Raw genomic sequence first — 17122 nt, 5'->3', positions numbered from 1 at the left:
TAGTTTCTAAAGTACAGAGAACTTATCACTAGCTTCAGCACCACATTTTTCAGCTCCTAAACGTTTTCCTGGCATTTCAAATTACGAAATAATTCATTTAGATGTGACAGTGATTAAATACCACCTTTAGCCTGTTTTCCTGTGCTCTACATTGGCATGTTAAGAATACGTTGCTGTGTGGGAAGCCAAACCTCATCTGTATATGAAAGATGCTATATTTACATGCTTCTTAAATTAAGAACATGGCCTTCTCTCCTTTGCTCCCATGGCAGTAAATTCATATAATGAAATTATGGGAAATAAAATTAATGTACGAGCCAGTGTGAACTGGGCTGCAGAGCTGAACTGTTGACTTTCAGATCAATTGGAACAAGTTATTCTCTAACAGTACGTTTCACATCCACAAAGTACCACCATCTCTTTCTTCTACTGCACGGATGGGAAACCTGGGGCTAGCCAGATGTTGCAAGACTACAGCTCCCATCATCCAGAACCATTTGCTATGGTGGCTGGGGCTGATGGGAATTTGCGGTTCAACAATATTTTGGTGCCACTGAGCCACTTCAGAACATAAATGTGAGGAAGGGCCACTTTTCCAGTCCAAATGTCACATACATTCCATTTGTAGGGGTGCAAGCCATAATGATCAAAGAAAGTCACAACTCCAATGCATTCTTATATGGTAATATGAACACAGTCTACATAAGGGGTATGGGATGTTCTATTTCCTTAGCCTTTATTTTCATTTTCTCCCATTGCCCACACCAGTAACTATTTTGTGAATACAGAAAGTGTGTGCAATTTATTACATGACCGCAAAGGGCGTGGTCTGCAGTGCTATCTATTAGCAGCATTGGGCTGGCTTGCTGCATGAACACCTGTTAGACTAGGGAGTCAGGGCAGGATCTATTGTGCAGTCATATTTTAGTTGTACAAAGAAGGTACGTTTTCATTCTTGCCAGACTTGGTCATTATGGCGATGATTCACCTATCTGTTTAGAAAAGGAAAAACTGATTCATCCTTTATCATGGAGCCTGACAGCTGGCAAATGATTCCCTGCTCCCCCGAATCAGACTTTTCAAAATTTATTTAGAGTAATCAGAAAGGAACCATCTGTTTGGTGACCTTTTCTGCTGGTGAAATTACTGTTGGCATCAGAAAATTGAACAGACCGAAGCAAAAATGTAGACAAGAGTCTGTTCCACTTGGCAGTGTGAACTGGCCATGGTTTGCAAGTCTGCAGAAGTCGATCCTGTCTTATTCATATCCTATCTGTGCCGAATCTATGAAGGATTCCTTTGCTGCAAGCATCTTGAGTTCCGTCCACCCCAGAAATGGGACACTGTAGTGTTGTCAAATGCCCACCATTTGAAGCCCTTGTTGTAGAGCAAATCACGAGAAAGATTTAACACATCATATCCTATGAGGCAAAAAACAGTAACAATCATGCCACATTACAATGCTCCTTGTGATAATGGGGTTGGGGCAAAAAAGAATTTTCAAGGACAAGATGGGAATGCTGAAATCATTTCAAGGACAGCCATCTACAAAGGCCAAGAAGCAAATGTGAATGACAGAGCTAAGAGGCTGTCCAAGTACATTCAGGGATTACAGACTGATTGCTTAATGAGAAAGGAGCTAAAAGAATTTAGTTGTGGCTAAGAATAAACTGCCCAGAAATCATTAACTCCTCAGTGCTTTATAAATCAGTGAGAGAACAAAATTGGTGGCTGGACTCAAAGATGTCTTAAATGAACTAGTGGGACCTAATATTGCATCCTTCCCATTTTTATTTTTATTTATTAGGCAGTAAGTTTGGGGCCATCTCAAGACACAAAAATTGTTACCTATGCCTCTGGTTATAACCAAAGGTGGGGCAATTTCATTTGTGATGAAAACAATGCATAATAAAACCAGGTGAGATTTATTGTTCATGAATCTGAATGCTTTATACTTCTCCAGTGCTAGGAAGTTGTGGATCCAGATTCTCAAATTGCTCATTTGTGCCAGAGAAAGATAAGTTATCATAAAAAGTAGATGCTTCAGAGGCCTACAAGATGTGAGGGTGTCCCAGGGAGCTGTTTCAGAGATTCCCATTTCACAGAAGCTGTCAATGTTGCAAATTATGCGAGCTTTCAGCAATATCAGACTGAGCTTATCTGTGAATCATTTGTCTGGAATCTGGCTTATTTGGGTGGTGTTGTCAGAGATGGGGTTGAATACTTTATTGACTGGGTTAAGTTGCACCAACTTGGAAGGGAAAAATCCTCCTCCCTTTTGATAATAAACTCTAAGAAACAAGATTTCTATAAACAAATAACGTATCCATGTTAACGGTATCCCTGTTTAGGGAGGCTAAATGTAGACAGGTAAACATCTGTTTGCAAATATAGAGATCTCAATTGTGCGCTGGATGTCAGTAGAACCCTATATATCATGCAGCTCTGTGGGATTTTGTTGGCTTCAGTATGCCATTCCACTCATGCCAGTCCTACCAAGAATTAGACTTCATTTTTTTCCATGAAAAAGGATTGCTTGATTCAGTTTTTGTGTGTGTGCTTTATTGAACACTCTCACACATATACAAATCTAACTTGCTTCTATATAATATTACATGCTATAGGTAAAACGACATGTTCCACTGCATTTCCCCAACAGGATATTTTTCTGGCAGAAGTCACACCATCGTTAAAACTACCAGAACTGCCTGGGCAATTTCGGAGACCCAGCAGTTTGAACTGCAGCAGGGTTCAACCAGGTTTGAACCTCCAGCGGTTGCAAGGAGCAGCTAAAGAGCAGAAGCAGCCATGTTGGTTCATGAGGAGAAGAAAGAAATCCCATATCCACATTTATTAGCACATGATGTGAAATACTCCTGCAGGGGACCTTGAAGAGCAGATGCCAGCCCCAGTTAGACAATACTGGGCTGGTTTGACAAATAGTAGGGTGCTACATCTCTCCCAGTCAGCCTTCAGCCAACCTCCTCAAGATGGATCTCAGACTTTGTTCTCTCCTTTCTTCTTATCAGCAAAAAAAGAAAGAAAGAAGGAAGGAAGGAAAGAAAGAAAGAAAAGAAAAGAAAAGGTAAAGGACACTTGAACGTTTAAGTCCAGTCAAAAGCAACTATGGGGTTGCAGTGCTCATCTTTCTTTCTGGCTGAGGAAGCCAGCATTTGTCCACAGACAGCTTTCCGGGTCACGTGGCCAGCATGACTAAACCACTTCTGGCACAACGGGACACTGTGACAAAAACCAGAGCGCACGGAAGTGCTGTTTACCTTCTCGCCACAGTGGTGCCGCCTATTTATCTACTTGCACTGGTTTGCTTTCAAACTGCTAGGTTAGTAGGAACTGGGACAGAGCAACAGGAGCTCACCCCATTGTGGGGATTTGAACTGCCAACCTCCCGATCAGCAAGCCCAAGGGGCTCAGTGGTTTAAACCACAGCACCACCCACGTCTTCTGAGCACATCTTGCTAAAAACACTCTTTTTCTGTCACCTCACACCCATCTGTCTGCCCAGGCTCAAGATTCCTCTTACATGGGCCATCAACACCTTTTGTCATGGTAAGGCCTCTGGGACTCACAACAATATTTATTTTGAATTTTGTGTTCTCATTTTGTATTTTTCTGTAGTGAGCTGTCAGTTGATCTTTGGATGAAGGGTGTTTTACAAATTTAATAAATAAATAAATAAGAAATAAATAAATGCTTTTCAAAAAACTCATTAGTGTAAAAAGCTCGGTTTTCCATCAGAAAAAGTTAGCACACTGAGCACACATAAACACCCATGTGATGCTTGGTGAACAGTCCCTGGTACCATTCTCCCTTCTACTCTGGCCAGATTCTTACCAGGACAGGTTCCTGACGAGTCGAGTACTAGCCAATCACCCCTCAGCCCTAATACTATATAAGCTGCAGCAAGAGATCACCGCTTGCTAGATGCCTCATGATGCTACATTCCTTTGCCCATACAACTTTGGAACTGGCCTCCAAACCCCATTATTGCACAGGAGATGCAATCGCCACCTATATGAAACTTTGGGGGGGGGGAGCATTCATCATTTAAAAAAAAGAAAAAAATGATGTACTTTGTTGAAATGCTTGCTCAGATTACTATGCGTATTGGAGGAGTAGCCCAGAGACTCTGGGCTTCAGATGAGTCATTCCCCTTATCGGGTGCCTAGACAAACACTAAAGGAAAGGGTGTGATTGGAATAGGTATCTATCAGGGGGAAACAGGTTAGTTTGTTAAGACATTTTAACACAGGGGTATGAGCACAGGAAAGATAAGATATTGGCAAAGAAAAGTAACAAAAATGCAGGCCAATGTTTTGAGCGGACATGACTCTTTGTGTATGCTTCTCTATGCAAAATAATGGCCTGAAAACAAACTCCCTCGTTGGGTCACATTAGCCCATAGCTGTCAACGTTTCCCTTTTTTAAAGGGAAATTCCCTTATTCCAAATAGGATTCCTCGCAAGAAAAGGGAAAAGTTGACAGCTATGCATTAGCCTAGACATTCACCAGTTTTCAGTGGAGACGGTCCATTAGTGCGGATGCAGCACTACTGTGCCAACCTCAAACTGCCCTCATTCATTCCCCACCAACCTGCTTTCTTAGTAACAGCCAGGCCAGGGATGTCAATGGCTATCAGCTTCCTCCTTAGCTTCAGTGTTGCCTTTTGTAGAAATAATTGAGGAAGAGGCTGAGATTAAAGGAGAACCTTTCCCCCAACATGTCTTGTGTTTACACGTTTCTCCAGCATTATAGTGCTACATTGGTAGAATGATATATCTTCTCCATGTTTTACAAAGAGGTTGACTTTTCCTTATAGGAAATCTGGGTTTAGCTATAAGTTGACAGAATTCCTGCAGGATCTGACAAGACAAACACATTGGCTCTGAATTCACCCACCCTTGGCCTCCCTGCTTTCTGCCTCCTCAGTCCCAATGAGCACCAGCCTTCACAGCCAGTTTTGCAGACAAATAAAATAATACATTTAAACATGACAGAATCCAAAGTTTCTTCCTCTCTTCACTTGCAGTTCATGCTGTCAGTGCCATCAACAACAACAACAACAACAACAACAACAACAACAACAACAACAATTTATTATTTATACACCACCCATCTGGCTGGGTTTCCCCAGCTACTCTGGGCAGCTTCCAACCAAATATAAAAAACAATACAGCATCAGACATTAAGAACTTCCTTAAAGAGGGCCGCCTTCAGTTGTCTTTTAAAAGTAAAATAGTTGCTTATTGCCTTGGCATCTGCTGGAAGGGTGTTCCACAGGGCAGACGCCACTACCAAGAAGGCCCTCTGTCTGGTTCCCTGTAACCTCACTTCTTGTAGTGAGGGAACTGCCAGAAGGGCCTTGGAGCTGGACCTCAGTGTCCGGGCAGAATGATGGGGTGGAGATGCTCCTTCAGGTATACTGGACCGAGGCTGTTTAGGGCTTTAAAGGTCAGCACCAACACTTTGAATTGTGCTCGGAAACGTACAACGGAATCTTCTGCCAAGTAAAAAAAGGTGCACCAGTCCCATCTATAGCTTCCCAAAGGGAGAAATTACCAACAGAGTGATCAATTCAAGTGAAGAAAGTTGATTACTCCTTTTTTCCACTGTGATACATACAGTAGGTTTTAGAAGAGCCACATGCACAGTCCAGGCCTAGCAAAGTATGAAGGAATTCATTAAAGTTCAAGTGATCAGTTCTCAACATGATGACCTCTGCTAGGCTTTATCGTCGTCTTGTGATGATGTCATGCTGTTTTAATATTTCACTGTAGTAAACTTTTTAGTTGACTAATAACCTGAATTATATATGAAAAAGTAAGTTCCTACCACTGAATTTATATATGAAAATATGCTAAGTAAGGGTTAAGAATCATTTTGACCCACAGTTAGGTCAATACATAGCACATTCCTCTAGTAGGCTGTTTTGTCTCACAAGGAATATCGTTTATTATTAAGGACACTGAGGACCACACAGCATTCGAAAGATATCAACTATTAAATTCAACAGGACTCACTTCTGAGTAGATGTGGACTGCGCTGTAAGTTATCCAAAATATTTTCTACTTTTATCCTTTGCTTTACTGCAATCCATAGCAATAAAGATATTTGGTCGCAAATGTATTTTAGATTTCTAGTATGTCATGAACTATGATTTCCTGAAATGTTTTTAAAGCTACATTCTCATATTGACTACCAAGCTGCTGGCAGCATTCTGAAACCACTTATGTTCATGTTGAGCACAAAACGGGGGGTTTCTATTTTTACAAAAGCTGTGTGCCACTCCTACTCACTGCTGAGTGATAGCAGGATCCTAGAGGGGTCTGTGTTCCTTTGGAGAACTGAGATACGGGAGAAATATGGTTTATTCACCTAGTTACACCTTCAATCTGCATGGAGGGAGACCAGACCTTACAGCATGGTCATTTCAAGAGGGGCTTGTACTCCACAGCAGCACAACCAGCCTTCAGCCAGCCTTCTCAAGATGGATCCCAGTCTTCCTTCTTCTTTCCAGAACACCCTGCCGAAAACTTTCTTCCCCTGTCACCTCACACCCAGTTACCCTGACAATCTTCCAAACTCCCATTCTCTGTTCACACCTCAGGGCAAGGGGGTGTGGCGGGGGAAGAACAGTTCTCTTGCATTGCCAATGACTTTCATTGGCCCTGTGTTGTTTCTTAATGGCCCTAGCTTAGCCAGGTCATTTTGCATAGGCAAGGCTAGCCTAGGAATCCCTTGGAAGCTTATATTTCTCCTTTCATGTTCCAAATAATCAAAATCCTAGGCATTTATTAATTTCTAGGGTTTAGGGGGAGTCCTCCCCAGTCGGTAACACTATTTAGTATAGTGGTACCTCGGGTTAAAAGCAGAGACATCACCTTGCCAACAAAGGTCCGTATAGTTAAAGCTATGGTTTTCCCAGTAGTGATGTATGGAAGTGAGAGCCGGACCATAAAGAGGGCTGATTGCCAAAGAATTGATGCTTTTGAATTATGGTGCTGGAGGAGACTCTTGAGAGTCCCATGGACTGCAAGAAGATCAAACCTCTCCATTCTGAAGGAAATCAGCCCTGAGTGCTCACTGGAAGGACAGATCCTGAAGCTGAGGCTCCAATACTTTGGCCACCTCATGAGAGGAGACGACTCCCTGGAAAAGACCCTGATGTTGGGAAAGATGGAGGGCACAAGGAGAAGGGGACGACAGAGGACGAGATGGTTGGACAGTGTTCTCGAAGCTACCAGCATGAGTTTGACTAAACTGTGGGAGGCAGTGGAAGACAGAAGTGCCTGGCGTGCTCTGGTCCTTAGGGTCATGAAGAGTCAGACACGACTAAATGACTAAACAACAACAAACCTCAGGTTAAGAACTTAATTCATTCCAGAGGTCCGTTCTTAACCTGAAACTGTTCTTAACCTGATGTACCACTTTAGCTAATGGGGCCTCCTGCTGCTGCTGCTGCCGCGCCGCCAGAGCATGAGTTCTGTTCTCATCGCACCTTGTTTCCTCTTGCAGCTAACGCCGTCCGTTGTAAAGGTTCAGTTTTATTACTATTCCATTTTACCAGAGCCAGGTGATACAAGGCTCCAAAAAGTGAAGGAGGGTGGCACCCACCCAAATGTGCCCATGAGCCTAAAAGGGTTGGGGAACCCTGTGATAGGTAGGTTCTGCATTTTGTATAGCTTGTAGTTTTTCAACACTTGGCTCTTTGCAGAGCCTCATGAAGTACTAATCCGAGGATGTATTACAGTGGGAGATCAAGTAGGAGCGTGTTGAAAGATGTGACGTCCATACTACACTCACATCCCATTGTTTTACCACATTAGTCTATGGATAGTGTTTGAAAGCAATTTGAAACTACATTAATTCGGATTGGGGCTTTTATGCAAATGATTCGGCAAGCAGAAAAACCATCCCAAGTGTTCACAGTTTTCTTCATGGCTATTTAATACAACTCTTCCCACCCACCCTCCTCAAAGGAGTATTTACATTGTGGTGCCTCCTAAGCAGCAAGAGCTTTACAACTATACAACAGCCCAACCCTCGATATAAGAGACACAGTGTATTCTTGAAATATGTCCTAGTGTACATTTTGTTACCATACAAGGCTGCTCTGCATTCTTGCTGGTAACCTTTTATTGCCTCCTAAGTTTTCCAGAGCTCTGCCAAACATCTTGAACTTCACGGAATGATTACAAAGCTTCGTAAATATAAGCTTCACATTGTGCTTTGCCATTCTGTGCTTGAAATTACACCAAGTATTTAAAGGAGAGGCAGGAATTCTCTTTAATTTGGTGGTCAGGAAATGGGTTAGTATGTTAGTGGAGTTTTTAAATATTTTTCCCCATAGAGGTATTAAAAAAAAATAATACATTGTTGTTACCATCTCGCTGTTAAAAATACTTCAGCTACAAAATTAAAGGATCTGCATTTGGATCCCTCTTCTGTGGAACACTCTGCCTTCTGACATCTGCACCTGTCTCTTACCATCTGCTCCCTGCAGTGGTTTAAAAAGTACAGTGGTACCTTGGTTTAAGAACAGCTTAGTTTATGAACAACTTGGATTAAAAACGCTGCAAACCCGGAAGCAGGAGTTTTGGTTTGTGAACTTTGCCGAACATGTTTTGCTTCCTGTTGAGTGTGTTCCATTTGTAAATTGAGTCCCCCGCTACTATGGGAAAGCACGCCTTGGTTTAAGAACGCTTTGGTTTAAGAACGGACTTCAGGAACGAATTAAGTTCGTAAACCAAGATACCACTGTATCTGAAAAAAGACAACTCTTCTTCTGATGCCCCGACCTCTAATCTCTGTGTTAGGAGTGAGCCAGCAGTAAATCACACTGTGCAAGTTGGAGTTAGTCCAAACAGTTCAGTCAGTAAAACTTTTAATCTCAGGATTGTGGGTTCAAGCCCCACAATGGGCAAAAGATTTCTGCATTCCAGGGGGTTGGACGAGATGATCCTTGTGGTCCCTTCCAACTGTACGATTCTATGATTCTAACTCTTTATTAGCAACAAGAAGATCTGCACTGGAGTGTCAGGCCTAATGAGTACAGCCGTTAATCTCCAATAGGTTTTGCCCTCATGAAGCAGTTTCTGAGACTGAAGGTCCCCGCCTCTGAAATGCCGCTTACGTTCCCTTCTCTCTAGGGTTTCCCCCACCAAGCAACCAGGGACTGTCCCTGTATGTGGCCAACCTCTTCTTCTACCCTTTTCATGCCTTTTCTGGTTCTGGGAGACAAGGGGGAAGGGGAGCTTGTCAGATTGGGAGGGGAAAGACACCTCAGCCTCTTCACAAGCCTGACCCACCTATGCTTCATGGTCTCTCTCCTCCCACCCTATTGCTTCAGCCTCTGAATCTGGACTTGTTTCTTCCACAGACTCTCCCAGCTCAATAAGCTTCTGACACCCCCTCTTCACAGTCTTTTCCTTCTTCTTCCTCGGACTACTCATCCTTGTCCCACCACCACTCCCTGGGCTCTGAGCCTTCTTCCCCTGGTGGTTTTCCCACCATTCCTCTGCATCCAGCCAATCCTTTGCTTTCATTTCATGTCCCTTCCCTCTTTGCTTATGACCTGCACGAGTGGTTCCCAAACTTTGAAAGCCACGGACCGCTTGAAAATTGCTGAGGGTCTTTGCAGACTGCTTGATTTCTCTGCCTGTTGTAACGCACAGTGCTAGGTGCTGTAAGGTGCTTTTTATTGCTCCTTTTATTTCTCATAAACTGCTATTTATTTCTTGTTTATTGTATTTCAGACACTTCAAGTTACAGGCGCTTCAGGTTACAGACTCCGCTAACACAGAAACAGCACCTCGGGTTAAGAACTTTGCTTCAGGATAAGAACAGGAATCGCGCGGCAGCAGCTGGAGGCCTCATTAGCTAAAGTGGTACTCAGGTTAAGAACAGTTTCAGGTTAAGAACGGACCTCCGGAGGGGGGCCACTAGGTGGCGCGTTGGAAGATGGCTGACAATAACATCTCTCTGACCCATACGAGGTAATTAAGGGGCTGCTATGGGAAGTATGCAGCCTTCCCACCCCCCCAGGAGGTGGGGGGAACTGTCTTGCCAGCGGTGTTCACAATGCACCCCCTGATCCGAGAGATGGGGGTGCTGAACACTTGGCACGAGCCCTCGGTGAAGTCAGATCTTCCTGACGCCGATTCCAGTTAGCGTGTGCTGGTTGCTTCAGCTTGGATTTATAATTGGAAACATACGATTGGAAATGAAGCTGAAGCACACACATCAAGTAAAGCTCGACAGATAAGACTGCTGATTAATGGATCTCTGTGACCAGGAGTGACGGATGGATAAGTAAATCTTCTGATAAATCACCACTAGGAGACTGTATATTTGGAACGAGGGGGGGGGGTGGAGGAAAAAACTCTTTTTTTCTTTGCACGATGTGATATTAATAACCCTTCACCCCAGAAAGAAATAAGATTGTCGCGTTTTTACTAATCATAAGCAGGATTTTAAGAACTGTGTGGGATGGATTACAATAGGAGAGAAGATTGGTGAACGGTGAGAAAGAGGAAATTTTTTTATGACGCAGTTAAAAAAATGGCGTCTCGCCAAGACAGGCTTGCCGGAGAAAGAAGAACAGGGGGAGGAGAATCAGGATCATTCGAAAGAGAAGGAATGTTGGAATGCAAGTTTGACCTGACAGAGCCCCCTGATTTATTTGATTTATTTGGCTAGCCTGAGAAAAAATAAAGGACAGACCGAAGATTAATTTTGTTTATGGAAGCGTTGAACAGAGGCTGTCCCTGAGCGATATGGTCTTTGAAGAGTACAAGACCCACTCAGAGACGCCAGTTTTCAATCTGCTTGTGAAAATCATCAGAGATCGCAAAGAAAGGAATATATGATAACAACAAGAGGAGAAAGAAAGTAATAAAGGACTATCCGGATCGAACTGGATAGAACTGTCTAATTAAAGCAGTAAAATAAGTGATGCCTGAAGTTATCCGGAATTTTGGACTCGTGCGGAGCTTGATGTATGGGTACCCTCAACAAAATTTAAAATTTGGCTGTATAATTTGGAACTAATGTGATTTGAATAATGTGATGTGATTGGTCTGTTAATAAAAATTATTTAAAAAAAAGAGAAAAGAACAGACCTCCGGAACGAATTAAGTTCTTAACCAGAGGTACCACTGTAGTCATTTAGCATCTTTTGCCCAATGCGCTTTTCTGAATGAAAAGGTTTCATCAAGCTTTTCTTAAGAGAAATAAGCAGTTGCGAGTCTGGCGTATCTTGGGATAAATTACACCTGAGGCCTTAGCTCCTTTGAACTATAAAAGCTACTTTTACCTTTTGTTCCCGGAAAGCTTGCAGAACAAGAGCCTAATCTTATTGTTAGCTTCTAAGTGCCTAGGTTTTCAGACGAATCTCCTGCAAGCACAAAGGAATGCAAAAATAATTCTTGCATTGTTAGCTGTTCAGAAAAATAATCGCACCTTGTTTCCTCTTGCAGCTAACGACGTCCGTTGTAAAGGTTCCATTTTTATTACTATTCCATTTTACCAGAGCCAGGTGATACAAGGGTCCAAAAAGTGCTATCGTTTGAGCAATTCAAAGTCTCTGGTTTTGTTTTGCCTCCCCGCCCCCAGCAAAAGTAAGAGAACTCTGCATGGATGTAGGACCCTCACCTCTTGGTAGGTGTGTGAAGCACCACGCCTGGTCCGAGAAGAACATGGGAAACCTACTAGGTATGCCTATTTCTGAATATATGAATCATTGCCATGGGTCACATTTGCTAACACCACATACCCTCTAAGAGATTTTAATGCAAAGCTTCAAGAAACAAATTTACAGAGCTAAGAGTCTAATGCCCAGTTTTATCCAGACAAGACCATTAAGCACTTAAATCTATGGAAGAGAAAATACCGCTTTTCTTCGCAACTGTATTATCGAAAGCTTCAAATTGGTCAGAGCACTTTTTTTTTGTCTTTGAAACTATCACCCCCTTCTGGAATAGCCTTGTCATTACAGTTACCAAGAGGCAAACGAAAGATTTCAAGCTAGCAAACGGTTTGGTAAAAGTTTTATTTGAGAGCATGAATATAAGTTTACATATTTCTTTAGTCTTAGGAGAGTTGAATGGAAAGAGTTTGCATAGTTTACAAAGCCAAGAGCCCACATTCCTTTGCTGTGTACCTTCTTACATTCGTTATAAAGAAATTTCAGCATCGCAATAACTGCACTAGCTTGCAAGCTGCCTTATACAAAATCAAACCCATTAGCCTATATATTGTTTGCTCCAGGGGTTGACAACCTGTGGTCTCCAGGTGTAGCTGCCCTGTATTAGAAATCTCATTCATGTGCAGAGGCACGGGCAAATTTAAATCTTTCCTATTGCCTATAATTCTGGACAATACATAAAATGAAGAGACAAAATGGACACACTTGATAACAAGCTTGATTGGAAGAGGACAGAGAAAGAGGCACAGAAACTTCAGATTAATAGAGAGCAAGTCACATTCTAAGCACCAAAAAGTCCACAGCTGCTTTTTTAAAAAACAAAACAGTTTAAACCTAACAAAGAAGGGAAAGTGTTTTAATGCAAATATTAAAGGTTGGAGCCAAAGCTTTGGGGCATTTGCTTAAGATGCTCAGTGGAAGCAGGAAGGCTTAAAAATATTTATTTCTGCCTAATTATGTTTGAGGGCTGCCGTACAGAATCAGCAGGCTAACAAATACGATCTGTGGTTGGACTTGTAACGCTTCAGGCTGAAAGTGAGGAATTCAGATGTTTAAATGCTACTTTACACATTCAAAATCTCACCTCAGATATGAAGCAAGCATGTCAGGAAAAGGATTCTAGCTTAGCATTCCCCCCATATATTGTGGTATTTGTGAGATTTTTTGAAATGGTAGAACCCAAAATATGTGGCCTTCTATTTGTTGCTAGACTCCAACTTCCCATCAGCTCCAGACAGCATAGACAATGGTCAGGGATGAAGGGAGTTGTAGTCCAGCAACATCTGGAGTATGGTACAACATTGCTTCCCAAACTTGGGTCTCCAGTTGTTTTTGCACTACAACTCCCATCATCCTTAGCTAGCAGGAACAGTGGTCAGGGATTATGGGAACTGTAGTTCAAAAACAGCTGGAAACCCCGTTTGGGAAACACTGATTTACAACATACCAAGTCATTGTTTTATTTTTACACAGTTTGTTTAAAAATGTGTATAAAAGAAGACTTTAGAGCATCTAGTCTTTGAAATACACCAGGAATATCAGGCTCCCTATATGTGAGTAACATTTGCAACAAGTAGTAACAAAGTAGTAAGAATACAGAAGCGCTGGAAGTACTTAATCAAAAGCTATCAAGTTAGAAATGTTAAAAAAAAAATCTTTGGAATTTGCCATTTAATACGTTCAATTTTGTTTTAAAAAACACCCCAATACAGTAGAAATGCAGAGGGTTCTGAAGTAAAGCGAAACTTGGCTTGATCCGGGTTCTCTTCCCATTAGGACATCATCTTTTTCTTACATTCCACCGAGCAGAAAACCATTCCTTCTACCGGCATAAACTTCTGGCCAATGAGACACTTGCTGCAACAGGAGCACAGAAAGCACTCTGTGGTGGCATGCCAGTTGAAATTGTTGTAACTCACACGTTGAACTTCGGGGTCGATAGCGTTGTGGCAACCCTGGCAGACCTAGAGAGGAGATGAGAGAAATGAAAAATGTGTTTGTTTCCACCTTTATAAGACAACGAAACCCAGCATATTCAATACAGATGTTATGACTTCGGCTCAGCGTTTGAAATTCGCCAGGCGCATTTTGCACCTGGCTATCGGCCACTTAAAAAGCAGAGACATCACCTTGCCAACAAAGGTCCATATAGTTAAAGCCATGGTTTTCCCAGTAGTGATGTATGGAAGTGAGAGCTGGACCATAAAGAAGGCAGATCACCAAAGAATTGATGCTTTTGAATTATGGTGCTGGAGGAGACTCTTGAGAGTCCCATGGACTGCAAGAAGATCAAACCTCTCCATTCTGAAGGAAATCAGCCCTGAGTGCTCACTGGAAGGACAGATCGTGAAGCTGAGGCTCCAATACTTTGGCCACCTCATGAGAAGAGAAGACTTCCTGGAAAAGACCCTGATGTTGGGAAAGATGGAGGGCACAAGGAGAAGGGGACGACAGAGGACAAGATGGTTGGACAGTGTTCTTGAAGCTACCAGCATGAGTTTGACCAAATTGTGAGAGGCAGTTGAAGACAGGAGTGCTGGTCCATGGGGTCACGAAGTGTCGGACACGACTAAACAACAACAAATTGCCCACTTGTGACCAAGTAAAGATGCCCGGGTGCCAGGATGGTGCCTCCACCACCTAGAGGTACATGCCTGAAGTTCCTTCAACCTTGACTGTTTTCACAGATTGGCAACACATTCTGTAGAATCCTACCTGTTATATTTTATCTGCACAATCACAATGATTTTCAGGAACCAAAAAGTTGCATTGAAAAATATGACTTTCGAGTCGTCTTGCCCCAAAATGACAACTAGGGATTCTGTGACCCTGGTTTAAGGAGTCATTTGGCGCCTAGCTTATATATCCGAGTTTTTAACACTGCTTCAGTTGTAACATAATTTATCATGATGACAACATTACTCAACATCCTTGGTTTCTCCTTTGTGCCTTGAAATTGCCTGTGGAATGTAGAAAAGGCAAAGGCTGAGGACTGGATTTTCCCCCGCAGAAAAGGATTCTCTGCAGGCAGAAAAGGCAAAGCCTACTGTTTGCCCATTCTGTGGATCTGGCCTGTTCTTCCTTGTGGCAAGAGCCGCTATACTGAGTGCTTTCCACAGGCCTCCACTTGGTGGCGATATTGTGCAAACTGCGAACACTGTACTGCGGATTGATGAACCAGCCTGTCTATCCTACAGGTGAGGAGCCGTGAGATGCAAATTCCTACAGTGCTAAAATAAGCACACTGAAAAGTCACAGGGATGGATGCCTCGTTGAAGGATCATGAAAGCATAGAGAAAGATATTGATAGTCTACAGACCGAGTTGAACCACCTGTTCATAGAATCATAGAATTGGGAGGGACGAGGGCCATCTAGTCCAACCCTCTGGAACGCAGGAACCTTTTCCCCACCTTTGGTCTTGAACCGAGGCCCCTGAGATTAAGAGTCTTATGCTCTACCAACTGAACCGTCTCATCTCTGCTTACAGGTAAATCTGTACATATATACTGGGTGATAGCCAATGTTAGTCACGCTCAGATCTGACCTACAGAAAGCAGTAGACTTAAGTAACTAGTCTAATAAATTTCAGTAGGTCTGTTTTGAGTATTACTTCATTGGATATCCCCCACCAAGTCTCAACAACCCTGCTCTTCCTTTCCAAGCAGTTGTTAATCAGCATGGAATGATTTCTTTTCCTATACGGACCTTTGCCAACAAAGGCCCATATAGTAAAAGCTATGATTTTCCCAGTAGTGATGTATGGAAGTGAGAGCTGGACCATAAAGAAGGCTGATCGCCAAAGAATTGATGCTTTTGAATTCTGGTGCTGGAGGAGACTCTTGAGAGTCCCATGGACTGCAAGAAGAACAAACCTATCCATTCTTAAGGAAATCAGCCCTGAGTGCTCACTGGAAGGACAGATTGTGAAGCTGAGGCTCCAATACTTTGGCCACCTCATGAGAAGAGAAGACTCCCTGGAAAGACCCTGATGTTGGGAAAGATGGAGGGCACAAGGAGAAGGGGACGACAGAGGACGAGATGGTTGGACAGTGTTCTCAGAGCTACCAGCATGAGTTTGACCAAACTGTGGGAGGCAGTGGAAGACAGGAGTGCCTGGGGTGCTCTGGTCCATGGGGTCACGAAGAGTAGGACACGACTAAACAACAACAAATGGAATGATTGTGCCCAAAAGAGTTCCCATCTCTCTGGCATGCTAGTTTTATACATGCAAGACTTTGCGCTTCTTGTGTTTTTGTATGGAGGTTTATTCAATTATGCAAACTTCCCCCTGCAGTGGTACACTCACTGCTTCATCTACTGCGAGAACAAGGCCACCCCTTTTGCAACTTCTTAAATCATGCACTTCTCTATTTTAATGTGAGTCAGTGAGTGTAAGATTTTTTCCCAAAGTTCTTGGGGGGAAAAGAAATAGATGCCCTGAAGAAACACAAAGAAGTGTTTTCCAGTCAGTTCATTTCAGATAATGGTCAGAACAAGAGGGGAGACAGAGTGTCCTGATGAATAACTGCTCTATCAGTGGGAAAGCTGAATTTAAGAACTACAGATTAAGAAGCACACACAAAAAAGCTAAGCGAAACTACAGACAGAAAACACTCATTAAGAGAAGGGAAAACCAAACAGGAACAATAATAAATAAACAAATAAAGCTACAAAAAGCCACATTGTAAGTAGAACAAAGGAAACCCAGGAACCCGAATGAGGAAGTAATTAACTTTGGACTAACTGGTGCAGATGCTAAACAATGTTTTAAAAACATTTCATTCTTTGACACTGCATTTTAAAGAATAATATTTATAAGACTGCACACTGAGATACTCCCCTGGTGGTCGTGCTGTGTGGACTTCACAAGAAATACAACGGCTGTCCAAGATTTTGGACAATGCAGTGAAACTGACAAAAACCCCAGTCTAGAAGATAGCAGGAGAGTCACTGCTCTATGAAAGCATTAGACAAGGACAGTTGCCCCAGGGGTTTTATACCCAAGGTACATTAGGTCTATTCAAATGAAATTAAATCCCAGCCCCCTGTTGTTTTCTGTCTGCATTTATTCAGGCACCAGAGCAAAGTTCGACATGCAGATATCTAGTACAGTTAGAGCACTGGAAGTCAATAATGATTCCTTTGAATCGAGGGTGAGCAGGTGCAATGAAATACGAACATCATGCTGTCCCACTGGCCTAAACTAGCAATAGTACTTCTGCATTCTACAGAAATTGTAAGTGATGGAGGAGCACCCCTGGAAGCTCATAAAAAGAGCCATAAAAACCCCCACGTCTCATGGGAATGATCTGGGAAGGAGACACGGTGGCAAGGTCAACTTTGGTCAAGCAAAGGGATGGTTTACACAAACTGCTCAAAGTGGTCAAGGACAAGGCACA

The 17122-nt window shown here is 42.7% G+C and overlaps 1 protein-coding gene and 1 long non-coding RNA gene across 2 annotated transcripts in view; one reads left to right on the top strand and one right to left on the bottom strand.

Annotated features, from left to right (window-relative positions):
- LOC309350931 overlaps positions 1-17122 on the top strand; it is a 412768-nt gene that overhangs the window by 226661 nt on the left and 168985 nt on the right. The gene's annotated exons all lie outside the window — the stretch shown is intronic.
- Positions 12049-17122, bottom strand: part of TES (testin LIM domain protein) — a 28266-nt gene continuing 23192 nt past the window's right edge. The window contains exon 7 of the mRNA XM_081878072.1: positions 12049-13686. Coding sequence (XP_081734198.1) covers positions 13495-13686 — 192 coding nt within the window. The 3' untranslated portion in view covers positions 12049-13494. The remainder of the gene's footprint in view (positions 13687-17122) is intronic.

Source organism: Podarcis erhardii, assembly GCF_964252035.2.
Source record: "Podarcis erhardii genome assembly, chromosome: 10".
Lineage (NCBI taxonomy): Eukaryota > Metazoa > Chordata > Lepidosauria > Squamata > Lacertidae > Podarcis > Podarcis erhardii.
Note: the sequence above shows the minus strand (reverse complement) of the source record. Positions and strands in the feature narration are given on the sequence as shown.